Source organism: Ictidomys tridecemlineatus, chromosome 3 (genome assembly GCF_052094955.1).
Source record: "Ictidomys tridecemlineatus isolate mIctTri1 chromosome 3, mIctTri1.hap1, whole genome shotgun sequence".
NCBI classification, from domain to species: Eukaryota; Metazoa; Chordata; class Mammalia; order Rodentia; family Sciuridae; genus Ictidomys; species Ictidomys tridecemlineatus.
In genome coordinates, this window is record NC_135479.1 from 205,354,000 (window position 1) to 205,367,913 (window position 13,914).

The window sequence follows — 13,914 nt, forward strand, 5'->3', positions numbered from 1 at the left end:
CACTAATGCAAAGTCATATCTCATCAAGCCTGTTCTACATCCAAGCAGGCAAGGACACATTGCCATGCAGGTCTTTGGTTAGAATTGGTAAGTGCGCTTAAAGTAGAAATTTTCTCCCTCATCCATTACTCCAAAGTGCCTTAATTCACTAACAAGAAATAAGTTAATATTATAGAGAATTATTGCCCTCAATGCCTAGGAAGATTAAGTCCTCTCTGCCTTCCAAATAGTTCTGTCTCACCTGGTGGCAACAGAAGCAGCAGCAGTTATATGAGGATGATGACGACACTTACTGAATACTTACTATATGCCAGTCACCATGTCAGATACTGCATATCTATTATCTCAGTTATTTCTCTTAACAAGCTTAAGTGGAAATATTTATCATCCTCATTTTACAGAAGGGGAAAATTCTCTGAATGTCAGACAGCTGCTAAGCAAGTACCAGAATTGGGGTAATAAGAAAAAACTGAACAACGTGCTGTGTTATGTTTGATATAAAGAAATCCTCCCTTCTTCTCAGGGCTCCCATGGCATTTGCATTTCATTTTTGCTCAGGGCATGGGGGCACACTTCATATCATTTCAGTTTCTATGCAAGTATTTTATAAATTTCTTCTTGCTTTGTTGGGTATATGCTTCTGCTGGGGAAAAGAATAGGTGGATCAACACCTGGATTCAACACCTGGATCAAGGCCTTGCACATTAGTTTTATTTACTGAATCTCTGTCCATGCACACGGCATTTCAGCAAGATCTTATTACACCAATGTTGATTCATTCCAGAGAGCTTCAAATGATCCTTTCTCTTCTGGGGACCTGTCTGTGGGCCTTTTTACCTCATGGAGCCCAGGTACAATGATAACCAAGGCTGCAAATGAGCTACATTTCCTAAGAATGTTATTCATGCTCCTGTGCCTTCACTTGCCAACTCAAAGTTCAAAACCCCTACAAGATTCAAGAAGCCTTCATGTCAGGCTGAAAGGACGCAAAGACAACTAAGTAACAATATTGGGAGACAGGGCCTTGGAATGCTGGTCCCAGTTTCAGCCATTCTAGAGCTTTCTGTCACAGCAGAGTTGTACTAGATCTTCCTGTGAATCCCTCTAACAATGAATTTCTAAAAGAAAAGGAACTTATTTATTAACCAGGGCTCCCATCTTATGTATCCCAGACAACACAAAGTCTCAGAGGCTAACCCTGAAGAGGAAGCAAAGAGATGAAAATGCCCACGATGCAGCACCTGCCCACTCCAGGCTGGCTGCCACCACACCCCCACATAGCCACCTGGGCCGGTCTCCATCTCCAGCATTTCTTCAAAGGCATTACCCTCCCACTGAAAGAGGGCCATGTGCCTACTCTTCATTCCTACCCTGTGACCTCACAGGGCTGTTATTCCAGGAAGAAAACATCCTGGACCCTTCAGGGCTTGTTCTGTAAAACACTAAAATAGACTAAAACATATTTGGCAAAACTGCTCTCTGGCACAAGATTTTAACAATGCTTTTCTTGGCTGAAAGAATATACCCATGATCCTTTCTTCAGGAGACTTTAATAATTCCCTCTCAGGTGTTCAAATACACTCGTTAAAATACAGAAATTGCTACCAGCATCTTTAATAACTAAATGGCCTGAACAAAAAGGAGGGGAAATGCAAAGATTCAAAAGATGTTTAAAAGGACCTGAGGAACACATCAACCAAATACAACATGTGAATATTGTTTGAATCTCAATTTGAACTGCAAAGTATAAAAATATTTTTGAGATGGTCAGGAAAATTCTAAGACAAACTGGGTTTTAGATGATGGTGAGAAATAATTAATGATAATAGGTGCAATAATGGTACTGTGGTTTCGTTTTTTAAAATGTCTTTTTCTGTTAGAGTACATGCTGAAATATTCATGATGAACTATGATTCACATCAGCATCTGCTATAATACGCACAGCCAAGCAAACTGAAAAGCTGGCTGAGCAACAAATGGTGCAAGGTGGATGACGCTGGCTGAGGCTGGAACACGGGGTTCCTTGTTCCTTTAATATCCCTCAGATTCCCTACATTGAGACAAAAATTAAATGTCTAGACACCATTTCCTACACAGCATTCAAAATACTTAAGATACCTGATATAGAAAATTACACAAGAGGTAAAAATACTTTCAACTTGACATTAACTCCCATTTTTGAGATCCTAAAGAGGTAAAATGACCTGCCCTGAGACCCTGAGATGAAACAGCTGGATGCACCATCTTCAGGAAGGGAAGCCTTTGCTGATTTTCCCATATCATCTGGTCTTGGTGGGTGGCCTGGGTACGTACTTAATTCTTTTTTACTCAGATGGCTGGGATTGCTAAGGCCAAGAGAGAAGGGAAAAGGGGAGGGGTACCTGATGGATAACTACTGCCAAGCTTCCTGCCAGCCAAGACTAAAGAACTGAGAAATCTACTCTGGTGTGCAAATAGCACACACATTCTTTTTATGAGAAATGCATTTAAATGTCAGAAGCCATTACTCACTGAATGGAATTTGTCAACATGTTAATAAAGCACAGTATCCAAGAGACACTAAGACCTGGATGTTTTTCCCTCAGAGAATACCTTATTTGTAATTCCAGTAAAACCCTCAACACCAGGCCAATCCCACTTGATATTATTATTAACCCTTCAGTCTATTTCCTAGCAATGCAGAAACTTTTTTCTTTCTTTCTTTTTTTTTTTTTTTTGGTACCAGGGATTGAACCCTGGGGTGCTCAGCCACTAAGCCACATACCCAGCCCTTTTTATATTTTGTTTTGAGGTGGGGGTCTCACTAAGATGCTTAGGGCCTCACTAAGTTGCTGAGCTGGCTCTGAACTCATGATCCTCCTGACTCAGCTTCCCAAGCCACTGATATTACAGGTGCATGCCATAGCACCCAGCTAGAATTCCCAGAAAAACTGAGAGCACAAGCTAGCATGTGGTTACAGAGGAGAATTGTCCTAATGTGGTTCTCACCTTGGCAGACAGGAGTTGATACTTGTCTGCCTGCTCAGGAAGTGGAAGAAAGTCCCACGGGGCTGTGCACAGCACTGACCTCACCAGCAAGACAGCCCACATGGCAAATGGAAAGAGGCACTGCCACAACTACAGGTGGCACATCAGGAGGTATCACAGAAATCCCAATGTGCTTTCTCCCCAAGAGCCTGTCCAAACCAAGTGACACTGCTAGAGCTACCGGGGAACTCCTAAAGACCAAGCATTCACACTCCCATTCTCTCAGGCACATTCATCCCTTACCCATAACAAGATTAAAATTGGGAGGCACAAGTCACTAACTAAAGAAAAATAAGAGCCCTCTTTGAGGATGTCACTGGCTTAGAGTTCCAAGGGTATTCTCCCAAGTGGATAGAACAGGAACAGGGGACTGGGGTATTCAGAAACCTCATAGCCTTGATGGACTGGGAGGTTATCTCATTTGCTTAGAACAGGAGACACTTAAGAACTAAGTCATCCTCACAGGCCACAAGCAAAGCATCACCAAGCCAACTTCCCCTCCCCCACAGCCCTGGAGCTTCCTGAGATGTCCTACTTGTTTAGGCTCTGCTAAGGAGCTGGACCCATCATCAGCAAGGGTGAGGCCTACCTTCCTCACAGACGGAGGCTGGCTGCTGCCAAAGGACACCCCTCTCTTATGTGCTTGGGAACTGAGACAAGAGGAGGAAAAATAAACTACCATAGCCCTCCAAAGAGAAGGGAGCCACACAGTGGAGCACAACCCTTGGGTTCTCACCTTTGAATCCCGCTTAGTCACAAGGGTGTACAAGGTCTTTTTATTCAAATCAAAATGGCTGCAGACATCTCTGGCAGCTTCGGGCCCCTGGCTCACCATGGCAGCCATCAGGTTAAGACAGGCTCGAGCCAACCTGCACAGGGACAGAAAGCCAAGCATGTTAGGGAACAGAAACGTAAGACAACTTCCTGAAGAAGCCAAGCACACAGCTGGCTGTGTGATTTGCTATCCCAAAACCAGAATAGAGGAAGATGTGCTCTTTCCTTTCTTCAAGTATAACAAAAACTTCAAAAGCTAAAAAACTGAGAATGAGTTAGATTAAGAAACAAAGATGTAGCCGTACGCAGTGGTACATGCCTGTAATCCCAGTGGCTTGAGAGCCTGAGGCAGGAGGATAAAGAGTTCAGCAAAAGCGAGGTGCTAAGCAACTCTGTGAGACGCTGTCTCTAAATAAAATACAAAATTGGGCTGGGGAGGTGGCTCAGTGGTCACGTTGCCCCTGATTTCAATCCCCAGCACCAAAAAAAAGAAAGAAACAAACAAACAAAGGTGAAAATTTATTTCTCAAGTAAACTATCATGTGACCAAGATACCACACTGCAGCCCATGTCTGGAACACAGGACTTTTCTCTAAAAGTGAGCACCTGGCTGCCTTCTGCTTACTTATCCAAAACTGGTGGCTCAGTGAACCCTATTATGTGCGACGCACTGTTCTAGGAGGCGGGAAGGCAGTGACATTTTATAAGATAGGCAAGGCCCTGCCCACATACACCTTTCATTCCAGTGGAGGAAGGCAGTCAAGAGATAGATGTGGAATATTATGTCAACTGTAAGGTATTTATCATTATGCAGAAAAATAAAGCAGGCTGAAGGGGCAGGACAGTGGGCATGTCACTGGACATAGGATGGTCAACAAAGGCCCCACTGAGGTAACATTTCCACAAAGTGCTGTAGACAGAGATAGCCTGAGACTACCTGGGAAAAGAGTCAGTGAAGAAGGAACAGACTACATAAGGCATGCTGGGCTGTGCCTGGGGCAGCAAGAAAGGCAGCGGGGCTGGAGGAGCAAAGGCACCACCTCAACAGCTCAGAAATAGCTCAGCTCTCCTTAATGAGGGAAGGTAAAGATCAAATGCACTCATTGGGAGCTGAACACAGACCAAACCCAAAGGCTAGTTGTTTGCCACACAGATATAGGCAACTTACCGATAACCTGAGGCATACAGGGACTCACAGATGAGCTTCATATGGTTGTTCATTAGCTTTTTCACAATGTTGGTGCCCACTACATGAAAATGTGAAAGATCACTCGCTGTCCGCAATAATATGGCCTCAAAAACTTGAAATATTAACAGCATCTGCAAAGAAGAAATTACAACACTTATGAATCATCTCATCTCTTTTCCTATTATACATACATGCTCCTCTTGTCTTAGCCAGAATTACTTGCAGGCTTGAAACCTTCAATGTGCAGGGTCAGGCCTCCTCAGATCCTGAGCCAAAGATGGCAAAGGTAGCAGCTTATCAGGCTCACCTGCAAAGACCCAGGTTCTGGACTGGAAATACAAAATGGCTTGCTTTCAATTACATGAAAAGAAACAACTCTAGCTGGGTGCAGTGGCGCATGCCTATAATCCCAGTAGTTTGGGAGCCTGAGGTTGGAGGATTGTAAGTTCAAAGCCAGCCTCAGCAACTGTGAGGAGCTTTACTCAGTGAGACTCTTTCTCTAAATAAAATACAAAATACGGCTGGGGATGTGGTTCAGTGGTAGAGTGCCCCTGAGTTCAATCCCTGGTACCACCCCCACCCCTACCTCCCCAAAAGAGAGAAAACTCTAAAAAGGATTGGGCCTCATCACTTTGAGGACATTCTGTTCCGTCTTTATAACAATAATCTTGAGACTTCAACAAATTCATAAATATCTCGAATTTTCAACCTCTTTGGAACCAAAAGATAATACCAATACCACATGTCCTGAGACAGTGATTAGCTGTTTTGCTTATATTAAAATAAGTCAGGTACATTCTGATTAAGAGTTTGTGATCCTACCTCTGAGAATATTCACCAAATATTAATAATAAGTTAGTGATTCCGACTAAAATGCTTTCAAAGGTCATGAAGGTACTAATGAATGTATTCCTATAGCACCAAGACAAATCTGTAGAAACATCATTCTTGTAGAAACGTGGCACTGTCTGAGATGTTTATATCATTATTTCATCAAATTTAACATCACAACATCATTAACATTTTTTTTCTCTTCATCAAACCAAGTAAGAAACAACATACTTCACTTTCAGGCCGCTTCTCTCCACTCAGAAGCTGGAAAACTTCTGCACACTCAACAGATATCTTTATATACCCTTCCACGATATCATACTTGTCTTCTTGTGGCAGCTTCTTGGCAGCAGTGACAAATGCTTCCAAGGCTGAAATAGAGTAATGTTCAAAGGTCAGCGAGGACAGTTTCCTCAGAAACAATCATAGCCACTACTGCAACCCGCTTTCCCTGTCGTGATCCTCATGACCTACCTACACAGCCAGAGAAGCCACTGGAAATGTTATGGACTGAACTGTTTCCCCCCCAAATTCACATAATGTGGTCCTCCTACTAGATTGTATTTGGAGATGGAGCCTTTCAGGAGGTAATTAAAATTAAATGAGGTCATGAGATTGAGGCCTTCATCCCACAGGATTGGTGTCCTTGTAAGAAAAGTAAGAGATATCAGAAGGTTCTCTCTACATGTGATGACCACAGGAGGACCCAAGAAGAAGGCAACTGACTACAATCCAGGAGGAATCATCATCAGAAACAACCATTCTGGCACCTCAATCTCAGCTGTCAGGGTCCAGACTGTGAGAAAATAAATAAATGCAGTTTAAGCCATGTACTTTATTTCAACTGCTCCAGTAGATGATCCATATGGACATTACAAAAACACTTGATGAATGAAGGCAGTATAGGAATAAACAAGCTGTGAGCTGACAGAATGCACAGGTTTCAATCCTGGCTCCAGCCAGCACTCTCACCTGGGCCTCCTAGCTTTCATTTCCTCACCTAACAGATGGCAATCTATGAGTTCTATGTCATGTCACTTCATTCTCACCATGACCCTTCACCCCATGAACTAGAACCATTTTAGAGATGAGAAAACTGAGGCCCTGGCCAAGGGTACTTAACTAAGAAGTGGCAGAACAAGACCTCAAATCCAGGCAGTCTTGCTCCCAAAACCATGCTCTTCCTTCAAAAGCTAGAGCTGACCTGTGCTGCTTTATGTGGGATGGAGTATATAATGTACAGAGCCTGGGCCACTGCCAGCACCAGGAACTGCAGTGGACCTTGATGCTCTTCAAAAGCCAAGAGATATGACTCCTACTTGCATATTTCTCTATAAATTCACCCTAAAAATTCCCTTTAAGGGTCACATGAGCTCAATCCTCAGGTATCTGGAATTGCTCACAATGCCCTATCCCTCTCCTTTAAGAAAATGCAAGAATGCAAGAGACAGCAAGGGCTGCTACTATATTCAGAAAGAACAGTAGTAATATTCATTCTTTTTTAAGGAATCATTTGCCAAACTCTAACATAAAACTCCAGATAGTTCAGGCTATTCAAGAGTTGAAATTGCTGACCTATTACATCTGCCATCTCTGCGCTCACCTTTCTATTTACCATCTACCAAGCACCCACCACATGCACTGGGCATTACAGTGGGTGCCTGGGAAGTGCTGGTGAACAACCTGGAAATGGCCTCTACTCACATGTACATACAATGCAGCAGAGACCAACTTTCATTCCATGAATGTTTATTAACTACCTACCACAATCACTTAAATAGTCATATTATACTTAAGTGCAATGAAGCAAAAATCAAGAATATAATGAGGTTATAACTGGGGAACATGATTTAGAGTTGAGGGCTGGGAAGGTTTTCCCTGAAGCAGTAATACTTAACCTGATAATGGCAAAAATGCATTGGAAGTTAGTGTTGCAGGATAAGGACATGCAAAGGCCCCGAGGCTGGAGAGTACTGATGCTAGGCAAATAAATGAGTAGGTGAGTGAGCGTGGCCTGAGATGAAGGCAGAGAAGAAAGCAAGGGTAGATGAGGCACCAGTAATGATTCTGGATTTTACCCTAAGAACAGTGAGAGGCCACAGAAGGAAGCCATGAGAGGAGTGACAACATCAGATTTGAAATTCTAAAACATCATTTACCTCCTGCATGTAGAAAGGGCTGTAGGGAAGCAAGGGTAGAAAAGAGAGACCAACCCTGGGCAGCTTTAGCCACAGTCCCAATAGGTACTGAAGGTGCCTGGACTAGAATGATGGTGGAGAAAGAGGGGAGCTGATGGACTCCAGGGACACTCAGAAGGAGAGCTGCCAAGGCCAGGGGTTGGAATGAGGCACAAGGAGGGTTCGGCTAGGAACATCCAAATGATCAGAACTATCTTTAATGTATAGAGAACACAGAAGCAATGTGAGGCTAGAGAGCTCCAAAGTTTAATCTTTTGTGTACTCATATTTCAATATGATCTTTTCTATCAGCAGTGAAATATGGGGCACAAACTTTCCAAGGAACTGGCTTGAAGCAGAACCCTTCTTGATCTAGGATCATCCCTGATGATCCACTGAGCACCTGCAGCTTTTTCCTGTACCATGCGAAAGAAGTATAAATAGAAATTGTCCCTTAAGCCTATATGGAAAGAAAATCCTCCAATATGCATCCATCAATTCTACTTCCCTGATCTTCCAGAAATTCTCTCAGAGGAAGCTGAAAGCATATCAAAAAGGGGAGGAGAGAATCAAAGGAAGAGACTAGATTCAAACATAAATCTAAAGCAGTTTTGCACAGGGGATTCATGCTTTCACCCACTGACTTTCAGCTTTGCAGTATCTTTCAACTACTTCCTTTACAACCATCACCTGTCAATCCAGTTGTTTTCTGACACCTGCTCAACTGGCGCAGCTCATGAATGACATGGTACTCTCTGAGCCAGACAATAAAATATGGATATAGTAGCTAAACACATCTTGTTCCAGAAGGGCTCTTGTTTCTGTCCCTTCTGTAGCCCTTTTGAAAAGCCATGTCCTTGGAGGAATCTTCTTCCATCTCACAAATTAGTTCCAAGGCCGTTAGGTACCCTCAGACACTATGCATGGCTCCTTTGGAATTATATATATGAGATTTTATTGATTATCTGCTTTCTCACTTGACTGTAAGACCCACAATGGCAAGGCCTATGGCAGATTTTTTTTCACCAACATTTTATCTCAACCCTAACAAACACTAGACCCTAATAAAAACTGAAAGGCTAAATGAGTGAAATGTATTAGTATGTGTTCCTGGCAGGCATCAAAAGTTTAAAAACAGAATCCATAGGAGAAAAATTAGAAGTTGAGGATATGCTGACCATAGATTTAGTAATTTCTTTAATGTGGAAGAAATACGCCACTGTTTCCACTTGGCAACACATTCAATTGTGTTTCTTTCTTCCTAACCTCCATTCTTTCTAAAGAATTGCAAGTAGTTGTTAACTGTGGTTACACTTTACCAACAGTAAGATTAAGTTACAGAATGTGCTCCATCTCAGTCACTGGCCCAATCCTGGCAACTGACAAGTAGTTGTGGTGGTTTCTCATAGCTTGCACATGTGTTATCAGGTCATCCTAAGTGTTGAAGGATCACAGCCATTGAAAATGGTGCTAATGGCCCAAGGAAATACCAAACTGTCTTACTGAACTGGCCTGAATCAAGTAGAAACCCTATAAACATTTTCTGTGTGTGAATGAGGATGCTTGATTTACTTTCCTGATAATTGCAACAAGGAGATTTTAGAGTCGGCTGATGGTTGTGCCCAGGCAAGGGAAAGGAGCAACAGCATGAAACTGTCAAAACCAAGTGAGGCAGCGCCACTGTTGTCGCTGACAGCCCAGGGCAATGAAATGCAGCACTCAGTCCTGGAGCTGCTCTGGCCCGCCGGGGACCCTGGACGCACAGTCACAGGAGTCTCAGTGTCCTTCAAAAACCAGAAGCTTGGCTCTGACCCTCGAGGACCCGCAGAAACGGCAGGCTGTGTCTGGCCGTGTCTAGACAGTGGCAGGAAGGCCACCTGGCAAGCACGCGCTCGCTGCCCGGGGCCTGCCGCCCGGCACTCACCCGGCCCCGCGCCCTGCGGATCCCTCAGCTGAGTCTTGAACTGTACGCCCGTGAGCTCTTCAGTGCGGGCCCGCTTGGCTGCCCCCGCAGCGGAAGCTGCACCGCCCTGGCCGCCTGAGGCCTTCCTCTTGGAGACCCCCATGGCCGAGACCGTACCGGTGCGACGGAAACCACGCACCGCAGGCCTCCAGGCGAGAGGACTCCCGCAGAAAACAGACACGCTCCCGAACCCACACGTGAGAGGGACGGGGCGGGGCTAGCGGAAGAGGCGGGGCCTGGAATGGGAGCTCAGCGGAAGGGGCGTGGTAAGGGGAGAGCCGCGTCGGTGGGAGGGGCTTGCTGAGGGGCGGGGCTCGCTAGGGGGCCGGGCAGGCCGTTAGCCAGAGCCCGGGTTTCGCTGGTACCTGAGGTCGCAGTGGGCTGGCTTGGGGCTGGAGGCAGGCCACGACACCCCGCCCGGCTGCGGCGGGTTAGGGCCTACTGGGGCCCTCCTTTGGCCCCGGGCGGCGCTCTCCAGTTGCCTAACTGAAAGACCTCCCAGGTCCTTCTGGACCGCTGCGACACCTGCCCCCGCGCGTCCCAGCAGCACGAGTTCAGCTCTTGGCTTGAGGGCGCCCTAAAGATGTCGCTTAAGGCACTTGCCTCGCGCGCACTGGGATTCTATACTTTGCCTGTTGGGGGTCCCGCGGGTTGGCCAGGGTGGATTTTCCCGGGTTAGATGCCAGGCGGGCTTGCTGCTGGGAAATCCTTGCTCGGGAACCAGGGCCCAGGGATGTGCCCCTAACTCCGACCCCATCGTCTGTCCCCACCAGAACCAGACAGGCTTGTCTAGCAGGAAGTCGCCTTGATTAACCTCCACCCCACTCTTGCCCAGACTGATGGGAGTGTGCGCGCTCTTTCGGCTGTGTAAGATGCACGGGGAGGATCAAATGAAGTAACTTCTGTGAAAACCTTCAGTGGGCAGCATCTAAGTTTCCCTCATTCAAATGAAGATAGTAAAGCCAGTCATACCCAGTCCTGCCTGCACAGCAAATGATGCAATGTTTGTAAAACTGCTTTGACAGGAATAAAGTGTGTTTTTGCAGACCGTTATTGACTTGTGTACTGCATTAAATATGCTGAAATAAAGGAAAATGCATAAGTAAAAATTGGCAAGTGTGTTTTGTATAACACAACCTCATCAAAACTTGGGTACTATCTAAATAAATCATAATTATTAGGACAGTAATTCCTGGAATTCTCTGTCCTGTCTTCCAGTGTGAAAAAATACCATCTTGTTTTTTGTAAGCAAGTGTGTTGTAAGCTCCTGAGGATGTGGCTGTTTGTGACCTGCTGGAGAAAAAACACATGGTATTGTCTCTGACCCTAGGCCTAGGAAGACTAGGAAATGCACCTGTGGAAGTGCCACTGTCATGGGGGGAAGTCAGACAGAGGGAGACACCCCAGCACATTTGAAAAAAAAAAATGTAGCGATATTGAGAAATGTTCCAAGTTCAGACTATAAAGGGCAACACTTACTAAAAAAGACAGACTTCTAACTAATGGTCACACTAGTCCTCCTCTCTGGTTTATTGGCTGCCACAAAATTTGTTTTCTGCCAGTGTGAGCCCACCCAAAGAGGCAGCAGGAAGGCGCAGGACACAGGCAAAAGCTGAATTCAGTTTCCATCTCTGTGGGCCTGGGGCAAATTACTATCTCTTGGGGCTGGTTTGCTTTACAAAGAATTAGATAGAGTACGGAACTTGCCAGGATTTTCCAGTTCCTAAGTGGAACCAGTACTCATCTAGCACCAAATTAAAGAAATGGAAGTTGGCAGTGCCTATCCCATTCCTTTGCCAGAGACATACCTGATGTCAGGTAATGGATCAGAAATATAGATGGATGCTCAACTGACTCAGGCCAATACCCTAAGTCACTGGTGCCAGGTCACTAACCCCTTGTTCAGATACAGACTTCATCAACCAACCTTCAGATAGTGATTTAGCTTTCCATACAAAATCTCTGCATTGTTTGTCCTCAGGTCTGTTCTGGCCTGTTGAACATTGAGCATTACAGCCACTAGGACCTTCTAAGCTGGCATCCTCCTCAGGAACATTCTCTCTGAAACTCTTTGGACAAACCTCAAGTGTCTCACTTCATATGGGCTCTTCTTGTTCACCCCTCTGTCTATTCTCTTACTTTTTATTTTCCTTTGCTTCCCTTTTCACCTATTGGTGATATGGAATATTCTTTATCAAACTCCTTCACCAAAATATGCACTAATGTGTCTAATGACACAAAAGGCTCCATTCCCACTATATAAAATGCACATCATAGGGCACATCATAGGGTTCAATAACTGTTGAATAAATAAATGTCTATATAGATATGAATGAATGAATGCATAGACCTAAGTCTTGAGCTAGGTTAATGTCAGTCAATTCTAAAATAGCAGGTTGATTTATTGGAATGCTGTCAAAAGGCTCACAATGCAGGTTTGAGTCTGGAAGCTTTTGAACTGACCCCAGGACTATGGTGAATTAGGAAAGGAAGTAACCAACCTTTATTAGCCACTAGAGAAGATCATCTCCAGAGACCTTCCTTCTCATTTACACCTGTTAAGTGTGTGTGTTCATTTCTTACCCATTTCAATCTGACAAGGTTAAATTTAAGTTCTGGAAAGGAGCAAAAGAAGAAGTTCAATGAAAATCTACATAAAGTTCATAATATACTGTGTTAATCATAAATCCTCAGAATAAGAGAGTTTTCATTCACTAGACGAAGTTATTTTTGTAGTTTTATCCTGCATTATTTAATTTGGATCAAAGCTTATGAATACAATCACATTTTAGAGAGCAAACGCATGGAATTCCTTTCTCTATTCTGGTACAAATTCTAATCTCATTACTGATAAATGTTTTAGTGTAACATTTTCTGAAATCAAGACGGTTTAATTATCTGCTTGTTTAGCAAAAAGAAATATAATGTATTGTTTCAAAGGCAGTTGCTATAAATCCCAGTGAAGAACACAGCATCCACAGGCTGGAAAAGAGAAATAAGCATCTTATTCTCCCAAATTTAGGTCAACAAAGTACCAATATCTGCCAACATCTGCTATGTACATTGCTTTATATAGCTAATCATAATATACTCCAGAAAGTGTAACTCAGTATTTACCCACCAAGGACTTATTATATATTATATCATATTTTTATTTATATCATAAAGGACTTATTGTATATTATATCATTGAGGCTATGACATACCTAATACATTCCATGCAAATAAATAAGTTAACCAAGAATCCAAGATGACATAACTGTCACAAGGCCATGCAATAAATGAGTGACTTGAGCAATGGACACATTACATTAGTGTAACTATGATTAGATTATTAGGGGCTTCCTTCTAAAATTATAGTGAAAAATAGAAAAAGCAGAAGCATTGTCTATCTTTTTCCTTCACTGAATCAATTAAGAGTAAGGCTGGGGATATAGCTCAGTTGGTAGAGTGCTTGCCTTGCATGCACAAGGCCCTGGGTTCAAACCCCAGCACCACAAATAAAATAAAAAGAGTCAAAAATATTCCCTTATTCAATATGAAATAAAATAGCAATAAGGGAGCTGTCTCTCTCAGGACTTCCTGGATCCCTATGCTAGGTCCTATCTTCCTTCCCTATACTCCATCACCTGTTCCCTGGAAAAATTGTTCTCAGGTAATCATCAGAAAATAAGGAAACTTGATAAATTCACCATAAGGTGTTGGGGAAGAGTAACAGTTTGAAGCCTATTCAAAAATATTTTTACACTTTTTTTTATCATCTCTGGATGCAAGCAAAATTACTTTTTACATTTTAAAAGAGGACTCTTGGAGATCACAACCCCCCAAATGAATGTTTAGTTCTGTGTTTTAGTTAGTGTGTGTGGTTTTATTCATTCATTCATTCATTCATTCATTCATTCATTCAGACTAGGGATTAAACTCAGTGGTGCTTTACCACTGAATCACATTCC

The 13,914-nt window shown here is 43.6% G+C and overlaps 1 protein-coding gene and 1 long non-coding RNA gene across 3 annotated transcripts in view; one reads left to right on the forward strand and one right to left on the reverse strand.

Moving 5' to 3' along the window:
- Urb1 (URB1 ribosome biogenesis factor) overlaps positions 1 to 10,064 on the reverse strand; it is a 69,451-nt gene extending 59,387 nt beyond the window's left edge. The window contains exons 1-4 of the mRNA XM_005323536.5: positions 9,923 to 10,064; positions 6,053 to 6,192; positions 4,970 to 5,121; positions 3,764 to 3,896 (exon numbers count right to left, since the gene is read on the reverse strand). Of these exons, the coding sequence (XP_005323593.2) occupies positions 3,764 to 3,896; positions 4,970 to 5,121; positions 6,053 to 6,192; positions 9,923 to 10,064 (567 nt within the window). The remainder of the gene's footprint in view (positions 1 to 3,763; positions 3,897 to 4,969; positions 5,122 to 6,052; positions 6,193 to 9,922) is intronic.
- On the forward strand, positions 10,043 to 11,014 carry LOC120890373 (uncharacterized). 2 transcript variants are annotated; one of them, XR_013436995.1, is made up of 2 exons: positions 10,043 to 10,158; positions 10,735 to 11,014. It is a non-coding gene; the product is annotated as an uncharacterized LOC120890373 (long non-coding RNA). The 2 variants fall into 2 exon arrangements; XR_005734559.2 differs by lacking the exon at positions 10,043 to 10,158 and adding an exon at positions 10,281 to 10,463.
- Positions 11,015 to 13,914: the final 2,900 nt, after the last annotated feature.